Genomic DNA, 23,543 nt, shown 5'->3' on the forward strand with positions numbered 1-23,543 from the left:
AACACATCATGTGGTGGGTGAGCAACTGGCTCACAGGTCAAGCACAGAGGGTAATAGTGAATTGGGTAATATCAGACTGGTGACCTGTCACTAGTGGGATTCCACAGGGTTCCATCTTGGGCCCAGTGCTCTTCAACATCTTCAAAAATGACTTGGACACAGGACTGGAAGGGATACTAAGCAAGTTTACAGATGGTACAAAACTGTGAGGAGCTGTTGAGTCCCTCAAAGGCAGGGAGGCCCTGCAGAGAGACCTGGAATACTTGGAGGCCTGGGCAATCACCAACCATATGAAGTTTAACAAGGTAAAGTGGCATATTCTGCACCTGGAATGGGACAATCCTGGATGTACATATAGACTGTGGAATGAGATGCTGGAAAGCAGTGCCAGGAAAAGGGACCTGGGGGTCCTGGTTGATGGCAAGCTGAACATGAGTTAGCAGTGTCCTGGCAGCCAGGAGGGCCAACCGTGTCATGGGGAGCATCAGGCACAACATTACCAGCTGGTCGAGGGTGGGGATTGTCCCCCTCTGCTCTGCACTGGGGCGACCTCACCTTGAATATTGTGTTCAGTGTTGGGCACCACAATAAAAGAAAGATATTAAGTCATTAGAGAGTGTACAAAGGAGAGCAACAAAGATGGTGAAGGGCCTGAGGAGAAGCCATATAAGGAGCAGGTGAGGGCATTTGGTCTGTTCATCCTGGAGAAGAGGACATTGAGGGGAGACCTTATTGCAGTTACAACTTCTTCATGGGGAAGGAGGGACAAGGATTGATCTCTTCTCTGTGTTGACAAGTTACATGACTTGAATGAATGACTTAAGTCGTGTCAGGGGAGGTTTAGGTTGGATATGAGGAAAAGATTCTTCACCTGAAGGGTGTCTGGGCACTGCAACAGGCTCCCCAGGGAAGTGATCATAGCACCAAGCCTGACAGAGTTCAAGAAGTGTTTGGCACATGGTATGACTCTTGGGAATGGTTCTGTGCAGGGCCCGGAGTTGGACTGGATGAACCTTATGGGTCCCTTACAACTCAGCATATTCTGTGATATTCTGTGAACTAAAACTAACAATGAAGTAGAATTTATGTCCAAACATTTTCTTATTCCCTATTCCCCTGTTTGTTTGTACCTTTTGACTAATCCCCTTTTCCTTGCTAATGTAATGAAACCCACAGCATTTCTCCATAAATTTTAAGCATTTAACTGAAACATGAAAGTGAGTAGCTTGCTTTCTGGGATATAGTTGTTGTCAATGGAGAGACAGATAATTTTAGGGCAGACCAAGTAAGATCAAAATGTATGTCTTCACTGACTTCATATTATGATTTTGCTACAATTTGAAAGGAACAACATTTAAAACCGTAACAAAAATTGCAGTAGTTACTCAGATTATAGAATAAATAGTTGGGAAAGTTATATATACTCTGATATGTTTTTAAACACCACTGTTTTTCATTGTGGGCTATTGCAGTCTAGACAGGTATATAAAAGCACATAATCACAAGACTGTGGCAGGTGCTCCAAACAATTCCATGCCGAGGCTTTGAAAGTACAGAAACATATCAGACTGCAGTGCAATGCACACAAAGGACCAATTAAAGATATAAAATTGTGTAACAAGATAAGGAAACTGTCCACAACCCATAGCATGTCCGGAAGTGGGTTTATAGTGCATACAATACTGGAAGAAAAAGAACTGATTCTGCTGATGCCATGCTCCAGAACTGAGTATGTAGAGCCAATCACTCTGGTATCCTACAATATATTTCTTCATATCTAAGTATTATTCTATTGTCATCAAAGCAAATGTTATTTAGTATTTGGTCTGAAACTTTTTTGACTCTGTTATGAGTTTGGCCAGATGGGCCTAAATTTAAGTTTTAAAAGTTCAGCTAGGCCTAGGAATTGTCAGCTGACTTGAGCTGGGCTGAGCTAGCGAACAGCTGACTTCTTCTGGCCAATAATATTGTATTCCATACCATATTGCATCATCTCAAAAGGGGTAAGAGCTGGTGTGTGGGTGTAGCTTGTTCAGTTGCTTCACAGCTGTGGTCCCAGCAAGACACTCTGCTGTCCCAGGAGGGATGGGGAGGCCCAAGCCCAGAGCACCGGCTTAACATCATGTTATCTGAGGGAAGTAAAATGTTTGTTCTTAGCTTTTCTCTCTGCTTAAGTCTGTCTCTAAGAAACTAACTTCTCTAAAATGATTTGTAGTTAAAATGGTAGAATTTGTGTTTACTGAGAAGTGGGGAAATTATTTCTTGTTATACATAACTTGTGTAAGTGTGTGCTATATTGTAGTATCCTCTTAATTTTCTCTTTTCTGTATAAATACATGTAGTTAGTTTCAGCATAGACCTAGCTTTAGAAGTTTTTTTTTCCTCTCTCCCTCTTCTTTTCCCCTTAGCTAGTTGGGGGGAGGAGGAACCCTTTTCACTCTGTCTTGGACAGTTGGCATTTTGCCAGCTCAACCCAAGACAGACTCATTGGTCTTGATAGCCATTTTTAATGCCTGTCTTTTTAAACCAGATAAAACATTTGAGTTAAGTAAACACAAAATCATCAGCTAATTTTATCTTCTTCAAATTAAGTACAATACAATTATTTAGGCTGAAGACATCTAAGATCAAAATTAGTTGAATTTATTGGTAATTAAAATAGATTTAAGACTAATGTTAAAGGTGCACCTTTCCTTCCCCCTTTCCCAGGCCTCTCCAAACTGCTATACACCCTTCAGGAAAATAACCTGCTCTGCCACTGTCTTCACTGCCAGCTACAGGGGAATCTCTGCTCTGGTACCTGAAGCACCTCCTCTCTGTCCTTCACTGATATTGGTATTCCTTGGGCTGTTTCTCACATATTTTTGTCCTTCCTTCCTTCCTTCCACTTTGCCTGTGCAGCACTTTGCCCTTTCTTAACTACATTTCACCCAAGGTGACCCCACCTTGGCTGCAGGCTTGGCCATGCCTTGCTGTGGGTGGGTTGCAGCCAGCTGCACCTGGCACTGTGCAGCTCCCTCTGCCAGCAGCTTGCAACAGATGATAAATATAACTGTACTTCCTGAAGAAAGGGGGAAGAGTCTAGATTAGAGAATCACAGAATCACAGACTATTCTGAGTTGGAAGGGACCCACAGGTCTCATCTTCTTCTGATTTTAAATAATTTTATATCCTTTTAAATAATGATGGTATCAAGTAAAAGCTCCTTCTTTTGCACGTATGAAAGTTATTTGTAGAGATGGTGTTTTCTTTTTCTTACTTAAATGAGATTCATTCAACTATGCTGATTTGGAAGGGACTAGTCAGGATTGGGTCCAATTCCTGGCCTGCACAGGACACTCTAAAATTCACACTAGGTGCCTGAGTGCATTATCCAAATACTTCTTGAACTATGACAGGTTTGGTGTTGTAACCACTTTCCTCAGGACCCTGTTCCAGTGCTCAAGTACCCTTTGGGAGAAAACTTTTTCCTGATATCCAACCTAAACCTCTTCCAACTCAACTTCCTGCCATTTTCTCGAGTCCTGTCACTGGTCATGAGAGCGAAGAGATCAGTACTTGCCTCTCCCCTTCTCCTAGGGAGGAAGTTGTAACTGCAATGAGGTCTCCCCTCACTGTCCTCTTCTTCAGGCTGAACAGAACAAGTGACCTCAGTCGCTCCTTCTACAGCTTTCCCTTCAGACCCTTTGCCATCCTCATTGCCCTCCTTTGGATACTCTCTAATAGCTTAAAGTCTTTATATTCATCTCTATTAAAAGCTGTAGTTGCATCCCCTGCAGCACCGTTATTCACACTCTTCTAGCTCTGAAAGGCTTACAAATGTTGATTTCCTGCTTTCAATCATACATGAAAACCAATCCTGATTATGACAGGAACAGTAATAAAAAATGTTACTGAATTATGCCTGTATCTGAAATATCAATCAGTTTCATTTGCACCTTTTACATACTGAAGGTGTTTTAGTGCTTTACAGATCCTATTATTTCCTAAAGTCTAGATTTAGTACATAAACATAATGTGAAGTTTCTTCAAGAAGGTCCGTTTTCTAGAAGGCTGCTTTTATAAGTGTTTGTTGCACAGTCATCAAGAATATTAAGATATTAACTGTGTTCTTCCACTTCTTGTTTTTGAGGACTTATGATAATATTTTATATAGTAAGGTCTTTATCAACAAGCACATCTTTTAATTCACATAAATAAAACTATTTGTGATCACTTGTGGAAAAATATAATTTAAATATTATTTTAGTCCAAAGCACATCGATGTCAAATGAAATAGGTCTTTCAGCATAGTTGATTTATTTTCTAAGTTGGAAAAGAAAAAGACACCAGAACTATCAGGATGCACAAAAAGACAGAAGAAAAATGACATGAGATTTTAAAATTATTTAAAGCACAAAACAGCAAATGTTCCTGACCTTATCAGGTATATTAAATCTATTTTATCTTTTTCATTAAAAAAGACCTTTTGCACACTAGAATGCACTTGCTAAAGTAATTCGCAAGTGAAATATAAAGATGGGAAATTAACTAAGAAGATGTATAATTCTATGAAGTCATAATTAATGAAACTATGATATTGCAGTCATCACCAGCTGACACTTGTGCTGAGATTCTTCAACCATTTGTGTGACTGGAACTGTGGGGTTTTTAGTAACAGAACTTCTCTCCAGGAGTATCAAATATAACAAAAGGTACCTCATTATACAAATCTTGAGACGTTACAGCATGACAAAGTGAGCAATATAATGATCTACTGAGTAAATGGTGAGTACCATTAGCTTGCAGCCAGCTTTAATGCTAGATTTGATGAGAAACTGCCTAACCTTCCCAACATTTCTGCCTTTCTCCCTCCTTCCATCCTTGTCTTCCTTTCTACCATTTCTCTTTTCCTCCCTCCTTCATTTTCCTCTTTCTTTCCTTCCTCTTCCTTCCCTCCTCCTTTCTCTTCCTCTTTCTCTTCTTTCCTTCCTCTCCCAATTTTCCTTCATCTTTTATAGCTCAAGATGTATCTACTGAACTTTACCTCACAGATCTATGTCTATAAAAATTATTCCTACCTGGTATGTTCATAAATGCTGGTGCCTTTTATAACATCTGTGTCACATGTCATTCACAGTAGGTCATTCTCAAGGTATATGACTTGACTGCTTTGAAAATATGGACACTATTTGTCTCTCAGAACTGTTTAGAGCGTAAGCGGCTGTTCTTACCGACCATTAGATAGTGTGCTGTTAAAGTATCTCCTGCTGACAACAAGTGGACTTGGCTTGTCTAGTCATGATTGTCTTCCTGAAATATCAAAAAGCTGTTGAGATGTAAGAGCTTCTATACAGTAGGGTCACAATATCTATCATTTCATCAAGATACGTGCATCAGTGCCATTTAAATACCAGGACCTGTGTGACAGTGACTTTGTCATTGATGAGCCCATCTACTCTTTTGGACTTAATCTAATTTTCAGGAAAAGGTAAAAATCTTGTCAAATGTGCTTTGGTATTAGTATAAGACTATCAGTTGCCTTATCCTACTCACTAAGTCATAAGCATTTTCAGCCTGGTATTCCAGCAAATCCAAACAAGATTAGTGTGTCTTGGTTTTCAGTTCTGATGCCCATCTACATTTTTAAATGCTATATTCCACTTGGTTTATCCTTCCTTGCTGTTAAGACTGAAGTATTATGGTTCTGGATATGACTTGTATCTGTGTTTTCTTGTGGATTTTCTACATGTAGGCACACTCTGGCTGTACCTTAGAACTCCTATTATTAAACCCATTTTCACAGTATTATGTTTATATTACTTAAATAAACACTATTGTAGACCCTAGCCTATGCAATATGGGGTTCATTTTTCTTCCTATTCAGAGTAATTACATGAAATACTTGAGGAAATTGCAGGCAGAACTTCTATTTCTATCCTATAAACCCCATCTCTGAACTGATCTCCAAGCTTCTTTCAACGGAAACTTATGTTCTTAATGGCTTCTTAAAAATTGTTTCCTACAATAATTGTTTTAAACATAAAGTGAACTACAATTGCATTCAGATTAAAATGAGCAGAGATATTTTTAAAGATAAAATTGTTATGAACAGCTATGTTAGTAATCTGAAGGTAACAAGGAGACTGAGAAAGGAAAAGGAAAAAAAGAAAAAACACTGAAACTCAATGTGCACTTATGTGCACAGTACCTTTAAGCATTAGTATGGAAGTCCTACAAACCAAGGCTATACAAATCTCTAAATTAGTGTGGAACAAAATTTAACAATATACTTTATGTGGTTTAAAAGTCGAAACCTTATATAAGTGTGTAAGGATAAATAATCATCCTGGAAGTCTACTTCAAAAAAAAAAAAAAAAAAGTAAAAGGCAATCAGACTGAGCCATGCTAGCTAAAGAACAGGATGACAAAAAAGTACCACAAAGACCTCTTCTTATTCTGGATAAAATGTTTGCAGATAAGTGAGGGAGACTTCAGATTAAAAAAATACATATAGTAGGAGACAAATAGTTCTTAACTGCTTATCTTTACTTGCTTCTCCAGACTTTCATTTTAGATGACATCCAAGTTGCTAACAGAGGTGAGATGCCTGCTCAAAAACTGAAACTCAGCAACCCTAACTGTGGCTCAGCCATCCTCAAGGGCACAGTTTTATTTGACTGTTCATGTAACTGCTCTGTGGGACCACTGCCAGGCTACAAATGACAGCCTGGAAAAAGGAAGCAGACAACTATATAGAAACATGTAAAAGAAGACTGAGATGGTCCCTTGACTGACAGGTGCGAAAATTGTAGCATGAACGTCACATTCCTCTCAATGAAGACCTCAGAATGCTGAAGACTTGATCTAATTGTTGCCCTCTCTACTTGAGGGAGGTTTTTCTGTTGATTTTGGGATGAAGACTTGCGCTAGAAAGCTGAAGATAATACCAAAGTAAAGAATTGATAGTAGGAAAGCTTTCTGCCTAATATTTTTAGAGGTATTATTAGTATACTTTTGGGTATAAATGTGGGCTATGAGTGTTAGTACTAGAAAAATTGAACTATTAGGCTGTTAAAACACTAATTGTACAAATAATAAATTCTTCTCTCCGTATACATATATAGTGAGGTCTCTTTACAATTATGACCTTTTTAGAAGTACTCTGTGTGTAATTTACTGATTAAGTGAAGAGACCAATTAAAACTAAAGCACGTGGATGATGGAAGTTCTAGCAAAGTGGCTCCAAGCAAAATCACCTCATTCTTACAGTATCTCCTGTCTCAAAATGAGGAGGGAACTCATTATGGTCTGTGAAGAGGCCAATTGGACCATTGAGGAAGGCAGGAAATTTAAGTCTCCATTACAGGAATATGTGAAAAAACCCTCAATAATCTCAAGTGCTCTACAGAGAGTTGGTTTTCAATCAGTCCCATCTTCCCACCTAAGGAGTAAAAGGCCACCCAGTTCAACAAAACATACTCAAATGGAAAACTACTGTTCTTAATCCACTAAATGTTGTCCAGGGTAAGCACACTGAGCAGTGCTATTACAGATATTGCTATTTCCTATTAATTGAGAATGAGTCACATTAATTTTCTATGCATGTTCAGAACAGGATCACAACATCCATCAAATTTTTGACATCCTTCTTGTTAGGAGATACATAAAAGACACCTCGTCTGATGGAGGAGCCCAGCCCAGTGCACTCAAAGACCTGGCAGTCCCTCTCTCCTAGGCCAATGGATGCAGCTGTTGCTTTCCTCTTTGCAGGATGAATAGCAGTCAAGACAAGCATGTATGCCAGAGACGCACACATGCAGAGGACACTAATACTGCCATGTATATAGACTACCCCCAGGTAAGGCATTACCCACATATAATACCATCATTCATATAAAATATGTACAGGCAACCAAATCCCAGTCATCTCTCTGACTGATCAGGATTGAAGCTCTCTGTTTCAAAAGGACTTACTCTCAGTTTCAAAAGGACAGACACATAGGTGAACCCCTTGAATAGCAGTGTGGGACCTCAGCTCATTTAATACTGATACCCAGATCCTGGGACTCCCACTCATCAGGTAGTCCAGTTTGAGGTTTGCTAATGAAGTGCACATGCACATGGGAAAATATAAACATTCTGGTCGCCCCAGTGGCTCACGCCCGGGCACACAGGCCCTGTCACTCTTGCTCCCCTCTCTACCTGCTGGTGCTGAAACTCTCACCTGCTTCAGTCAGGACCACACATGAGAGCTTCAATCACCCAAGGTCTGATGCCATTCACTGGCACTAAATTGTCTCACTGCAGACACATGCTCCTATGACCTGTGGTCTCCCTTCAGGTGCCGATGTTGAGGCTCTCAGTCCAGCTGCTGGCACTAAACACAGGACCACCATCACCAGTGACCCAATTCCAGTTGCAGACCCCAAATTCAGTCACTTTTGTCTCTCCAGTTCTGGCATCTAGATCTTATAACACTCACCAATGGGGAGACAGTGAGATTGTATGGAAAGAGTTAAGATATATTTAATAGAAAGAATGGATGAATGGATAGATTACAGTGATTCATTGCAGGTCTGAGTCAGACAAGAGTACTGAGCAACAACTGTTCACACACTACCAACTTATTTTATACCTCCTTCCTCTCTGTACCCAACTCATCTTTCTTTTGCCCATATTCCCTTTCTCTAAACATTTCTTAGTAAGTCTAAGGGTGCAAATTCTGGTCTGAATTAGAGTGTTCAATCATAAGAACATTGGCAAGCCTAATGTTAGCTGTTTGCTATTATGTCAAAAATGTTATTACAGGAAAGTATAAAGAGGGTTTTGAGATCCCAGTGAATGAATTAAACAACTAATAAATAAAAACCCCACATAATTGACATAAAATAATTTACATTGCTTGTCCAATAGATTCATTCTATCACTTTGAACAAAAATAATTGAACCCAGAAACCTTTAGGTATTTTGAATAAATACTCACAAATAATAATTGTAAGTATAAAATAATTTTATTAAAATTTTATTTTCATCCCATCAATTTACAGTAACAAGAAAAGTTCATATTTTCATTCAGATCATATGAACTTACTGCCAGAGCCCTACCTCATTTTAGAAAAATGGTATGACAAAGTTTACAAAACCTTAAACATAATGTCCACAATCTTGGTATTATGTTTACGTTTTCTGTGTAAAAGTTCAATATGAAAACAGAATAGTGTTTTGAATTTGCTGCCCATTTGATGCAATTAAAATAGCATTCAATTTACAAGATTCATAACTACACAGCTCACCTTGTCTGGAACACCATACAGCCACCATGGAACAACAAAAGAAAAATGTCTGTTTTCACAGAAAGATGTCTGTTTACACATGGGCTGGGGTTTGAGGTTTTTTTTGGTAACTATTCTTGAAATTGTCTTTGTGCTAGCAAACACCTTAACACAGTATCCTAGTAAGAAATGTAGATTTAAAACAACCACATGTGGTGAGCAAATAATTGCAAAATTATACTGTGTATTAGTCAATCAGTCCTGTGTCAAGCTATGCTGATCTACTATACACTTTGCTCCTACAGCAGGACCTGAGGCAATTTATATCTGAGCAGGAAATATTAGTTCCATTCCTGTAAGTCTGCCTTCTCCCACTATGATACTTATGCTTACAAATAAGAAAGAATTCCCCATTTTCTTTTAGCTAAGTGCAGAATAGGCAGCTAGTTCACACTCTTTTTCTCCTTCTCTTTTTCTCCTCAATCCTTCAGAGATACTTGGAGAGCAGATTATAATGATTGCTGCCATCCACTGGTTCAGAGTACAGAACTACTTTCATGTCATGATGGGTTTGGGTTTACTCTATCCAGAAGGATGTTCCTCCTGTCTCCTCCTTTCCTCTCCTTCATCAGGTCAACATTGCAGGGATAAAAAAGATTTTGGGAAAAATTCAAAAGCAATATGCCCTCAAAATTTTCATGAAAGCACAAGAGAAAGTGTTCTGAAAAGACTAGAACTATTAGAGGAAAGACTAGCTCTTGAAAACTTTACTACTGGACTTTTGTGGTTTGAAAAGGAGAGGGTTTTTTTTCAGTTTTCTTAGAATTATAACAACCATGATGTTTTTACAGTGAAGGAAATGGAGAAAAAGGAGAGTAGTATCAAACAGATTTACTAGGAATTTAGAATTCAGCACATCTATCCCAATTTCTAAAAAATAGTTCCACACAGACTTAAATAAAATGTCAACAAGGATTTTCAGTTCTTCCCTATGAAAATAGAGATTGGCTCAATTGATTCTTGGATCCCTCTAACTCCCTTAAGTCTTTTTGTTTTTAATTCTTCATCTCCATTTAATAATTTGTTTATATTCTATGATTGTCAGGAATAATTGGGGCTCCCGAGAAGGAGACATTTTGAAAAGTTTTGCTGTCCTTGGATATTCAAGAGCCAGCTTTATACTTAGCTCATCCTTAAAGAAAGTTCTTCTGAGTATTGCTATTTTTCCAATATCAACCCAGTAAATTTCTGCTGTGAAGCACAGAATGAATAATGTTTTTTAGTTTGACTGCTCTTCTACCCCCCAAAGAATGTTTACAATAGGATGCCTTTAGATACATTTTCTGATTCCAACTTTTTTCATTAAAACCTCTTGTTTGTCCAATATATCATAAATAAACCAATAAACTTCCTTCTTTTTAATCAAGAAACACTCCTAAACCACGAGCTTAATGACTCACTAAGTATTTCTATTTTATATTTATAGCACGTCTATGGAGAGGATACTGAAATTATGAATACAATTGTCATGATCATTCCAAATCATCAATCCAGAGAGTTCTGATTCTTGCAAACTCTGTTTTTAAGAGCCAGTGAGAAAGTGATTATGAGTCTTCCTGTGTTATACTGCCCAACAGGTGAAAGGTGCTAATTATGAAAAGCTTCTACCATTTATATGATTTTATTTCAGTACATGAGTACTTTGGAATAGTCACATGGAAGTCTGATAACTTTATTTTATAAAATCTATTTTAAAAAAATCTGAGGAAATGGAAAACTGTGCAACAATCATCTAAACAGTTTTAATAAAGCAAAAGTTCATACCATTATTATAACACAGAAAATCGTTATTGCAACACAGACAACAAAGGTGTTTCTTACCTGTAAAGCCCTTGTCACATTTACAAAGAAAAGTGTTTGGAGTAACATTGATGCAGTTACCATTGAAACATGTAGATGGCTGGCACTGTCCAACTATTTCTGTACAATTTTTACCTATTTGAAAGGAATAATAGGAACATTGAACTTTAGTAAATCTTTAGGGGGTTTTGTGAAGTTTTTTTAAATGTCAGATTTATAGCTACAATTAGTTAGTCAGACGGAGAGGTATTTGTGTTAATGCTCATTAGTTTTCCAAAAATTTACTGAAATTCTAAAGCAAGATAAAAAGATATTCATCTGCTTTTATAAGAGCTACTATGCTCAATGTAATCTGCCATACAGTTGCAAATTCACATACACCTTAAAATGCAGAAATGTTGCTAGAATAGTAGTATTTATTTCATTTTAACATGAATCAAGCTTAACATTTCTTCCAGAATTAAGACCAAGAGTGGAATATGTGGACTGGAATTTGATGGAATTATTCTTAATATGCAGCCTTCTGGAAACTACAATTCCAGTTTTAAGTTCTTTATAGTATTACAGCACACAAGTCTAAATACCAGATAATTATGCTTGCCACTTGATTTATTGGTATGACTTTCTTGACAGTTCAACAACCTTTCAAATGTTTAATAGAATTTATAATATGGGAGGTGCTTTTTCCTCCCTTACTCTTGTGTAGCCACATCCATAATATATGGTGGTTTACTCTCCTAATCCTTGTTTACATCATATGGTTGTTTATTCTCCTAATTCTTTTCTATATATAGCTTATTTATGTGATCAGTACTGTCAGTACAAACTTAATGCATTACCTAAAACTTTCCTATATAGGCTAAGAATATAGTTCAAGCATTGCTTGTTGATAACATTAAGCATGGTGATTACTTGTAACAGAATTGCTTGTGAATTTCTCCATTAATTTAAGTTAAATTAATACCTGACACTTTTTGATGATATTATTTTCAAAGCATTTTACACAGCCCCAAGAAATCATAAAAGAAATATAAAACATACTACCTACCATCAGTGTTTCCAACTGTATTACTACACTTTGAATAATTATAAAAATATTTTTCTCATAACACTGACTCATTCATACCTGCATAATTGTCCATTGGCAAATGCATTAGTAACCAAATTATTAAGCACTTTGAAAAGCAATTAAAAATAAATTACAGCAAACGTTATGCAACATAACCTTCATTTCTGTGTTCTATGAACCTTACTTGTTCATGACTCATCAGCTGTGTTTCATAGAATAGCTTGACTATTGTGAGAACAAGGAAGTTCAGTCCAGTAAAGGAACATTGCAAGAATTCTACTCGACAAGGACAAAAAGAGCTACAGCAATCCATTTTGTCATGTGAATGAGTATTTCTGGTACTTTCTAAAGTGTACCCAAATCCCACTGTTCAGAATGCAGGAAAATATACTCATCATTTCCTTAATCCCCTTTTTTAACTCCATAAAATGAAGAAAATGGCTAGGTAAGAATTTATCTAATCATGCTGTACTCTCTAGTATTCCAACTCCAACCCAAAATTCAGTTTCTCCAATGAGTTTTAAGTAAGTACTGCAATATTTTCTAGATAGAATTAGATGACTTTTTTTTAACCATTTGTGAAATGTTTAATTTGGTGATGACAGTATATTTAACAAATTCCCTTTGAAAGGAACTTTATGGTATAGAACAATCTGGAAGAAAAAATTAAGTATTTTGTTTGGCTTGTTCTTCTAATTAAATATTTGAGCTTTCAATTAAAAATAAATTTTGATTTTAAAAATTTCCCTAGTGTAATTTAAAACATCCTGAAACTGAAAAGGGAGGGTTTTTTCAGCAGATTGAATGAACTGTCAAACAAAACTGCTTACTCTTTTTCATCAGTTTAGTTAACTCACTAATTTTGGGGGAGCTTACTCCAAATGATTTATGTTATTTGGTCTAAAAACCTGAACTGGTGAATCACTAATAAATCAGTTACTTCTGTAAGTTCACATGTATTTATTAATATTTCATGCTTATGTGGGACAGAAGCATGATAAAAATTTACTCTATTTTCTCTACAATGCACTTATGAATGTCAGCAAGTACAAACTGTCTTCAAATGCTTTCACAGTCTCCTATAAGTGATTACATGTAAAAGAGACTCAGTGCAGGTGTGTAGTGGCAATGGAAAATCAAATTATACAAAAGCCTTGCTAAAGCATTACTGTTTTGCCATACATTAAGGAAAGTATACGATTTACATAACATTTATTTCTAAAACAAAAAAGAAATACCTGAAAATTTTGGAGGACATGTGCATTCATAAGACTCTCCAGAAAGTTCTGAATTCTCAGTGCAGGAGGCATTGTTGTGGCAAGGTTTAGTGGAGCATACATCAAACTTCTGACAGAATGTTCCAGTGTACTGTGAGAAACAGTGGCAATAATATGCTTTTTCCCAAACATGGCTGAGACATTTTCCATGCCCAGAGCAGAATGGTGCATTTGGAGACTGTTGGCAAAACTGCTGCTTCACGGTTACATTCAGACGAAGGCCCATGTTGCACAATAGGGGACCTCTCTTATGAAGTTCTGCAAAGTAATGAGTTCCAACACCAAGCCAGTTTGGGTCAACTTGGTGCAGTCCTCTTATCTGGCAAACAAAAATCAACTGCTCTTGAAGAAAACCAGCTTTAGGGCAGTTAATAAATTCTTCCTTGGAGACATTTACCAAATTCATTCCATAGGACTGAAAGGATGGCTCAGAGGAGATGAAGAGACTATCACCTAACTGAAGCTCTAAGGGGCATATCTGAGGGATACTGAGGTTTTGTTCTTCCAAGATTTCCCCAGGAATGCCTTTATTCATCTTCCAGCATTCAGTGTAAAAGTCTGAGCAGACATTTCCTCTTGGTGTCCATTTGATTACGGTAGGTTTTGGTTCCACTCTCCATTCAGTGGTCATTTGCCTCTCACATGTCACCTGCCCATTTACAATGCAGAATTGAAGAAAGCACACTAACATGCAAACTGCTGATTTTGTAGGCATCCTTTCACCTGGCAAATGGAAGTTGTCTTTCACACCTGCTTCATTACTGAGGATAGCCTCAGAATACCTGTTCCTTAAGGATCTTGTGTATATTCCATGGCAGCCTAGGAATTCAAACAGAAGAAAATATTTCTGTTTTCACATGAAATACAATTGAACATTAAATCCTCTTTACAAAAACAGAAAATGTGCAACAAAGCAAGAGCAACATCTAACTACTCTAATGGGAAATTAGAGTAAGTCTGATTAACTGATCAGAACTGTAACAGTGTAGCAGAAGTCAGATTTTTCCTATTTTTATTCCTGCTAAACATTTGATTTTTATTTAGTACATTTCATTGTACTTGCCTGCAGAAGAGAAAGAGCTTAAAAAATACAGTTTCCATATTCCCTCCCTCTGTTCAGAAAAACTAATGTTATTCCAGATAGGGCATCTGTGGCGAAACTAGGAATTAAACCAGAACACCTAAGCTCTAGTCATGATCTTTAACCATAAATATTTTCTTGATAATTATTTATTATTTGAGGATAAAATGATAGATATTCTGAAGATGTGGGCATAAGAATTTTGGTTTTATCAAGAAAACATGCAAGCAAAACTCAGTCCTTTTCTGTTCATATACACTCAGCAAAACACTTCATTAAATCCTTAGTTTTCAAAGTACATATCTGAAGACCAAAGGTCCTTAATCATATGGTTGAGGATTTTATGTATCATAGTCAAAGGCAACAGACTACAGAGTCCTCCATGACTAATAATTTATAGACTGGCCTTTTTTTGTCTCTTGAATATATCCAGAAATTTTTGTTGCACGGAGATGAGTGATTAGAGAAAGAAAATCAAAATAAGGTTCTGAAGCTTTTTCTTGGAGTCATAATCAAAATTACGAAAACACTGTATTTTGTTTAGTAACTTAGAAATTGCCAATAGCTTTGCCTTAGTAGAGGTTTAACTTGTCTTAAATATGATGTTTTTTCCTCACTTTTAGTCTTTTTTTCCCCTCAGTAGACTTATTTGGCACTTTACAATATTTATCTACATTTGAAGATAGTGGCTCCTAAACTGACATTTACAAATAAGAAGATTATTCTAAAGAATAAAATTTATCTTACAAGGGAAGTAATTTAATAAAAATAATAATATTTATAGTTCGAAATTAGGTAACATTGTTCTCATTTTTGCACAATATGTGGAATCTCCTGTGGCTGTGCATTTTTCTACACCTACATATCTACCACTAAAGTGCTCATGAATTATGATGCTGCTTTAAGTACATGATTTCCTTAAATGTTCTATTTTTCCTCCATGTACTTCAAAAGTATTTTGGACCAAACTTTGAACTATGCTGAAAGATCAAAGTAGGATAGGAAAGATAGTATTTGACGAAACCTTTAGTCGAAGAATATTAAAAGACTCAATGAGATTTTGAAAATTATAGGATAGTATCAAAGGGTGACATTCAGTTTTGCCTATTGTCACCTAAATTGGCATGAAAGCATCTAAAATATATCTATTTCCTATGAGTCAATTACTGGCCATGTGAACCTATCCCAGGGCCTTTGTGCAGCAGTGACCAGCACTGTTTAAGCCTTTAAAGATATGAGAAAAGTGTGGACTGTGACTAACTCAAGGTTTAGAATATTAAACACAGAAGGGGTAGAAACTAGGTGTTGATCCTTCTCCCAGAATTTTTTCTTGTTTAATTTAATTAATTAATCCCAATTCTTCCTTCAAAGAGTTTCAGTACCCTAACCACATAGCTCCAGAGACAGGCAAGTATGTTAATTTCTAATTTTCTCTCTCTTTCTCTGTTTCCACCCCTCAGAGTTAACTCCTCATAGAAAGAAAGAAAGGACATGGATCTGCAAGAAAAGTACTAGCCTTGTTGCTGAATACTCATTGTCTTTCTATTTTGAGACCATTCCATTATCTTCAGAATCTCATGATGTTCAATGATACCATTAGATAATGGCCTATCAAATGTGTAGTTTGTATCATTTAGCATTTTTTCTTTTAAGATAGCAGTCTTGAACTATTATATTCATTATAGCTGCTGTTACATCTGTCGCTATTATCAGGTATAAAAGTCTATGCTCTGTATAACTGCATATTTAGAAATCATACATTCAGCAGCCCATCTTTTCATACCTATTTCATAATGAGATTTTCTGTTGGTACTAAAATAGACCTTTGTAAAAGGTTATTTTTCTTTTTAGACATTTCAAAAAGAAAGCTATTGCATGTCTAATGCAGAAGAGTTCTTGCCCACTTACATTTTGCCCTTTATTCATGTAATTATGCACCACTCTGGTAACATGCACAGGTTTCATTTTTACTGGTAAAGAATATGTGCTTCTTCACAATATTTATATGATGTAAATCTGAACTATTTTAAAATTAGTGACTGGTCACATTTTAGTAGTTGATAGTCTTCACAAAAATCATTATTAGTCTTCATGCAGCTGAAAAATTATTATGGCAGCACTATAATTACTAATAATAAATAAACAAAAAGATCCTGTAAAAGCAATGGGGGAAAATGGGAAAATAGAAAAGAAATATTAACAGACTTTTTATTGAGCAATAAAATCACAAAGGAAAAAAAGTTATAGAGTGAAGAGTATAAAAAGTAAAAAGCTATGCATGAAATACAGTTAAAATATTAACATACATTGCATAGAAAATCAGCCAAGAAATTAAATAACTGCAAAGTGCTGATGGCATATCATGAGACTAAACAATGTGATAAGATGAAACTTGAAAGTGATTTTTACAACTATTTTACTTTAAGTCTGCTTCAGGCAAGGAGAAAATCTTTCTATCTGTAACTCCAGCTGTTTCCATGTAATTGATGATGTATGGACACACAGACGCTTCAAGAAAATCTATCTCTTAAAGTTACATTAATCTAGGTGAAAACCAACACAATGCTCTAATTTGTACTAATAAAGAACTAACACAAGTGGGTTTATTCACAACTTCAGGGAAATAATTTAAAATTTAAATATGTTAAATAATTTAAAAGCAAAAAATTAATCCCAAGCTATTTGCATTCAAGTCCCACATCCTAAATATTATGTGTTCTTTCTACAGATAACAGGTATTACATTGTTATAGTTTCAAAATCTGGGATGGAATTTTTTTTTCTCTCCTTTACCAACACAGCGATTTGGGAGTTGAAGACCCAGGGCTAGATGGCTTGCTGAAGCCCATCCTCCCCAACTACCTGCTCCCAGAACCAGCTACCAAGGGAATGGCTGATGGCTTTGCATTCCAACTTTATGGGAGGGAGAGGTGAGAGGAGGAGGGAGAGAGGTTTTTGCTGGCACTGGCCATACTTCACTCCGAGGTCTGTGTGGGCCACTATTTGCTGGGCTGGTGTAAACACTGCAAGGGGTGGGGTTTTTTTCTGTCTTGCCCCTCGACTCTGCACGCCCTGTCCTGTTATTCAGAGGGAATAGTCACCACTACCTGGATTCGCTACTGAATCAAGGGGGGCAACACCATCTACAGACTTGTTGCTGGACTATTCCCCCCACCCTCCAACGTTTTGCTTTAGACAAAGGATGGTAGGAGAGAGTTTCACACTGCCCATGAGAAAGGTTTTATCCCATTCCTGTGGCAGCCATTCCCATGTGAGTTACGAAGCCAGCACCTCTCCCTACCCGTGTCTTTGCCTCAGCAGAGCCCGTGAGTGACTCATCATGGCCACTGCCTCCCGGTGCGCAGAAATGCCTCCTGCTGTCTGTAAATACAACTGCACTGAAGGGGCAGAGTTAGGACTTTATTTGTTTGAAAGTTTTGGTTATGGTGTTGCTGTTTGTTCTGTTCTGGTTTTGGCTATACATATATACATATATATATATATATGTAATAAAGAACTGTTATCCTTTTCTATATATTTTCTGATTAAAGTCTCTTAATTTCAAAGCTTATGGTGGTTTTTGGGAAGAGGCTCCCTTTCCTAACTCAGATTGACATCTTAGGTTTTTTTTAAAAACTGAGACAACATACTAATGACAAAAATAAAGTATATTATAAGGGAGACTGGACAAACACCACAGATGTCTGACTCTGACAACCTCTCAGGAAAAAAAAAGTCTGTCAAAGAAGAGAATAAACCAGAAGATGCTTAGCAACATTATGCCAGCATGTTTCAATTAGGGAGGAAGCTCCTTTTTCCACTTTCACACATGTCACATGCACACTTTCTGAAATTCCTGTCTGTGCTGGAGCAGTTCTGGTAGGAAGCAGCAACAAAACTGGATCAAACTAATGTGAAAAGAACTGAGAGGGTGCTAGTAGAGGGGCTTGCTGGATGTCCCTCACATTCCTCAGGAGCTGCATTTAAGCTCAGGTTCTCACCCTTGGTCCTAACCTGGGATATGCCACAAGTAGCTACAGTACTTGACCTTATACAGTGACTACCCAAATGTTGGAAGTCAAGCAGGTGAGGCAGAAAGCCAGTTTGGCTGAGCAAGGATATTCTCTTGGAAATAAGGCACAAAAGGAAGGTGCATGCCCAGTGGAAGCAAGGTCAGGTGATATTGAAAGAATTCAGAGATACTGCTTGCCACTCCAAAGACAAAATTCATATGGCCAAAGCTCAGCTGAAGCCAAAGCTAGCCAGAAATATGGGGGACAATAAGAAAAGTTTTTCATATACATTAATGGCAATAGGCAGTGTAGAAATATTGTTGACCTGTTACAGGATGAGGATGGTCACCTCACAAACAGGGACAGAGACAAGGCAGAGGTGTTTATTGCTTCCTTTGCCCTTGTCTTCAACACAGATGATGGACCAAGGGGGTCTCAGTGCCCTGAGCTGGAGGACCATGACTGTGAGAATGATAAACTCCCAGTCGGCCCTGAAATTGTGGGGGATGTGCTGCTCCAGCTGGATCCCTACTAATCTATTGGCTTGATGGGATTCATCCAAGAATCCTCAAAGAGCTTGCTGATGTCATTACAAAACCTTCCTTGATGATTTTTGAGCAGTCTTGGGAATCCGAAGAGGTCTCAGCTGACTGGGAGCTGATAAACATTGTCCCAGTTTTCAAGAAGGGCAAAAAGGAGGACCCTGGAAACTGCAGGCCTGTCAGTCTCACTTCAGTGCCCAGTAAAGCTATAGGGAAGATTGTTCTGGGAAGTAGTGAAAAACACCTGAAAGACAAGACAGTTATTGGTCACAGCCAGCACAGCTTCACAAGAGGAAAGTTCTGCTTATCAAACCTGATTTCCTTTCATGACAAGGTAACCCACCTGGTTTATCAACGGAAGATAGCTGATGTAATCTTTTTGGATTTCAGTAAAGCTTTCAATACTGCCTCTCACAGCTGGATAAACACATCATGTGGTTGGTGAGCAATTGGCTCACAGGTCAAGCACAAAGGGTTATAGTGAATAGGGTGACATCATACTGGTGACCTGTCACTAGTGAGGATCCACAGGGCTCCATCTTCAGTTCTGTGTTCTGCAACATCTTTGTAAATGATTTAGATTCATGACTGGAACGGATACTAAGCAAGTTTGCAGATGATACAAAACTGGGAGAAGCTCCTGACTCCCTCAAAGGCACGGAGGCCCTGCAGAGCGACCTGGATAAATTAGAGGACTGGGCAGTCACCAGTCATATGAAGTCCAACAAGGGAAAGTGACGGATTCTAGACCTGGGATGGTGCAACCCCAGATGTATATATAGACTGGGGAATGAGATGCTGGACAGCAGTGCTGTGGGACTATTATTCAACTTGACATTGACCAGGACCCTCAGGTCCCTTACTGCAGCCCTGCCTTCCAGCATCTCATTCCCCAGTCTGTACGTACATCCAGGGTTGTTCCATCCCAGGTGCAGAATCCAGCACTTTCCCTTTTTTGAACTTCATATGATTGGTGATTGCCTAGTCTTCTAATTTGTCGATTAAAATTGATGATCACTTTGTTTCCATTTCTTTTGAGTTTTTTGAGTTCCTATAGCAGCTATTTCATAAGGATATTTACAGTAACCTTTTTACTGAGACTAAAAATATACTTCTGAAGCTAATTCAAAATCATCCCCTCAAGCATACTTTAGTTCACATAATGTGGTAATCTCAAAAAAGTGAATGTTCACATAAAACAAAATTGAAAGACACTCTTCAGGAATGAACCTTTTGCCCTTCGGTGACTACTGGATGGTTGATCAGTATGTGTAAGGTGTGATGATCAGAAAACATAGGAATGTAATCAATAATATTCCTCCTCTGTTCCTGTCAAAAACATCCTATTGAAGAAATTTTCTATCAGCAGTTTTGCCAGAAAACTTCCACAACCAACTAGCCAGACATATCCTGCAAGATCCTAGCTGCCATATCAGCAAATTCAGAATTCTTACAAACAAACGTCCTGCCTGCTACCAGCACAGATACACAGTTTGTCAGCACCAAAACATCCTGCTATTGTAGTGCCTTAGCTAAAGCTATATCCTGTTTTTTATGAAATTTGCAAGCTACGTGGAAAAAAACAATGTCCAAAGCTTTCTTGGACAATATAAAAACTCCAAAAGGACACCTTGGAAAGTAGCTAGAGCGTGTGTAGAGAAAAGAGAGAGAACCACTCTCCTATCTCCCCTTGGCCTTCACCTCACCTCACCTTCTTCTTCCTTTGTCACCAACCAAGCTGCTTGCCTGCCTGCCACTGAAGACATAGATCTGCCAGCCTGAAGAAAACTGGGACCTGCCATGCTACATGCAATAGGGCCAGCTGTGTTCCACATGTGAGTTATGAAATATCCTGTCCCTGAATCTTCCCTGCATCTTCCCTGCAGCTCTGTGACTGCCCAGCCTGAACAGCAAAGACCAGACACCGAGACTAGCAGCAGAAACCCAGCATCACATCTGCATTTGAAAAGCTGCATTCCCAACCTCTTCCTAGAGTGGCAAAGATAACATGGAAAGAACCAAGAGAAGAGAAAAGGGTAAAAACTGCTTTCTCTCTCTCTCTCTCTCACCCCCCCCCCCCCCCCCCCCACACACACACAAACTTGGAAGAAAAGTCGTTTGGTGGTATACTTTTTCTTTGCTTCTAAAAAGAAATCTTAGCACTTTTCTAACTGTTCTTATTTCCTTTCTCTCCTCTGCATTTCTTAGCAATTAGCTGATTACTAAATAATAAATCAGTTTTTGGAATTAACAGGTAACTTGTTTGAGTTTTAATTTTGTTGGGGAAAATGTTTCGAATCTGAGTTCTTTCTGCGATATTTAAGCAGATTGTAACATAAGGTTAGTCTGCAATAAAATCTTAAAATCAAGAATAGCATGAATATAAGGTAGCAATATCAGGTAGCTTCACTTTAAAAATCCCCTCTAATCTCTCTACTCTACTTGAAAATATAGACAAATCTGTGAACTAGATGTGAAGTAAACCAGAACTAATTTTCTAACATATTCAATGTGTTAAACTCTGCAGTATTCAACAGAATTGATTCCTAATTAGAGCAAAGGAAATAAGAACAATCTCCCTGAAAACTAGCAGAAATGTTGAAAATTCATTTTCGCCAACTCCAGATAATTTAGGTTCATTGAACTGGTTTCAGTACTGTGTTAAAGAAAGTATTAGCCTGATTTGTTAACTCTTAAGAAGCCATATTAGTCAAGGATTGCTTGACTATTACAGTCCATCTTGACTTTAGTTCAGGATACAAAGAGCAAGATAAGTGGACACTCACAGATGTCATAGAACGGTTTTGACTGCAAAGTACCTTAAAAATCATCTAGTTCCAAACCATTCTGCCATGGCAGGGACACCTCCCACTAGACCAGGCTGCTCAAAGCCTCATTCAACCTGGCCTTGAACACTGCCAGGGTTGGGGCATTCACAACTTCTCTGGGCAACCTGTTTCAGTGCCTCACCACCCTCACAGTAAAGAATTTCATCCTCACATCTAATCCAAACCTACTCTCTTTCAGTTTGAACCTATTACTCTACTCCTTGTCCTATTACTACAGTTCGTGATGAAGAGTCCCTCTCTGTCTTCCTTGTAGGCCCCCTTCAGATACTGGCTTCCCCCATGTCTGGTAAAGCCAATGACTGCGGGGTCTAGGACAGACCAACTGCTGGGCAAGGCTGAGCCAATCAGGAGTTATAGTAACACCTCTGTGATTTCATATTTAAAAAGAAGAAAAAGAAGTTATTGGGCAGATAAAAATTGCAGCCAGGGAAGAGTGTAATGAGAACATCTGAATAACAATGCAGACACCAAGGTCAGTGCAGAAGGAGGGGGAGGAGGTGCTTCAGGTGTCAGAGCTGACATTTCCCTGTAGCCCATGGTTGCAGACCATGGTGGAGGCAGCTGTGACTCTGCAGCCCATGGAGAACTATAGGAGCGCTGAGATCCACCTGCAGCCTGTGGAGGAGCCCATGCCAGAGCAGATGGTTGTCTGAAGGAGGTTGTGACCCTGTGGGAAGCCCGTGCTGAACCAGGGGGTCCTGGCGGGGTCTTACTGACCCATGGAGAGAGGATTCCATGCTGGAGTGTGGGAGTGACAGTGTGTGTCTGGATCACTTAAGGTCTGAGGTGATTGATGAGTGCATCCTTAAGGACCAGAGAACCACGTGTAGAATGTGGATGCTTTGTAACCAGTAGAATCTTTCCATGTATGTTAGGTGAACTACTGACCAATAGTGTACTGGCATGTTATATATAGGAGTAGATAAAAGTGAAGCTGTTACTAAAAAGAAAGTCTTTTGCAGCCTGAGTTGTCTCTGCTTACTCTGACTGCCGCTAAGCTAACCTTTACCCAGACAGAGGATGATCCCAATAAATGGTGACCCTGACGTACCCCAATACTGGAGAAAGTTTTCCTGCTAGGACTTGTGGCCATGTGGGGGATTACATGCTAGAGCAGCTTGTTCCTGTTCACCCCACGGAAAAGTGACCTGCATGGCAGCAGTTTGTGAAGAACTGTTGCCCATGGGATAGACATGCTGCGGAAGTTCATGAAGGACTGTCTCCCGTGGGAGGGACCTCACAGGAAGCAAGGGAAGGACTCTTCTCCCTGAACAGCTGCAGAAACAAAAATTGATGGTAACCCCCTTTCCACGTCTCCCTGCACTGCTATAGGTAGAGGAGGTAGGAAGGAAGGGTGGGGGAAAGGTGTTTTTAGGATGTACTTTACTTCATATTATCCTGCTCTGATTCTGTTAGTAATCGGTTTAGTTAATATCTCCACTTTGAGTCTGTTTTGCCCATGACAGTTACTGGTGAGTGATTTCTCCTGGTCCTTAACTCATGAACCCTGTTTTATATTTACTGTCCAGTTGCAGAAGAGAGTGAGAGAGATGTTTCAGTGAATACCTGGGGTCCAGCCAGGGTCAACCCACTACAGTC

The 23,543-nt window shown here is 38.4% G+C and overlaps 1 protein-coding gene across 1 annotated transcript in view; it reads right to left on the minus strand.

Annotated features, from left to right (window-relative positions):
• Positions 1-14,190, minus strand: part of EYS (eyes shut homolog) — a 782,127-nt gene extending 767,937 nt beyond the window's left edge. Inside the window, exons 1-2 of the mRNA XM_071548512.1 lie at positions 13,422-14,190; positions 11,136-11,249 (exon numbers count right to left, since the gene is read on the minus strand). Coding sequence (XP_071404613.1) covers positions 11,136-11,249; positions 13,422-14,175 — 868 coding nt within the window. The 5' untranslated portion in view covers positions 14,176-14,190. The remainder of the gene's footprint in view (positions 1-11,135; positions 11,250-13,421) is intronic.
• Between the last annotated feature and the right edge of the window lie 9,353 nt (positions 14,191-23,543).

This window comes from Pithys albifrons, chromosome 2, assembly GCF_047495875.1.
Source record: "Pithys albifrons albifrons isolate INPA30051 chromosome 2, PitAlb_v1, whole genome shotgun sequence".
NCBI lineage: Eukaryota > Metazoa > Chordata > Aves > Passeriformes > Thamnophilidae > Pithys > Pithys albifrons.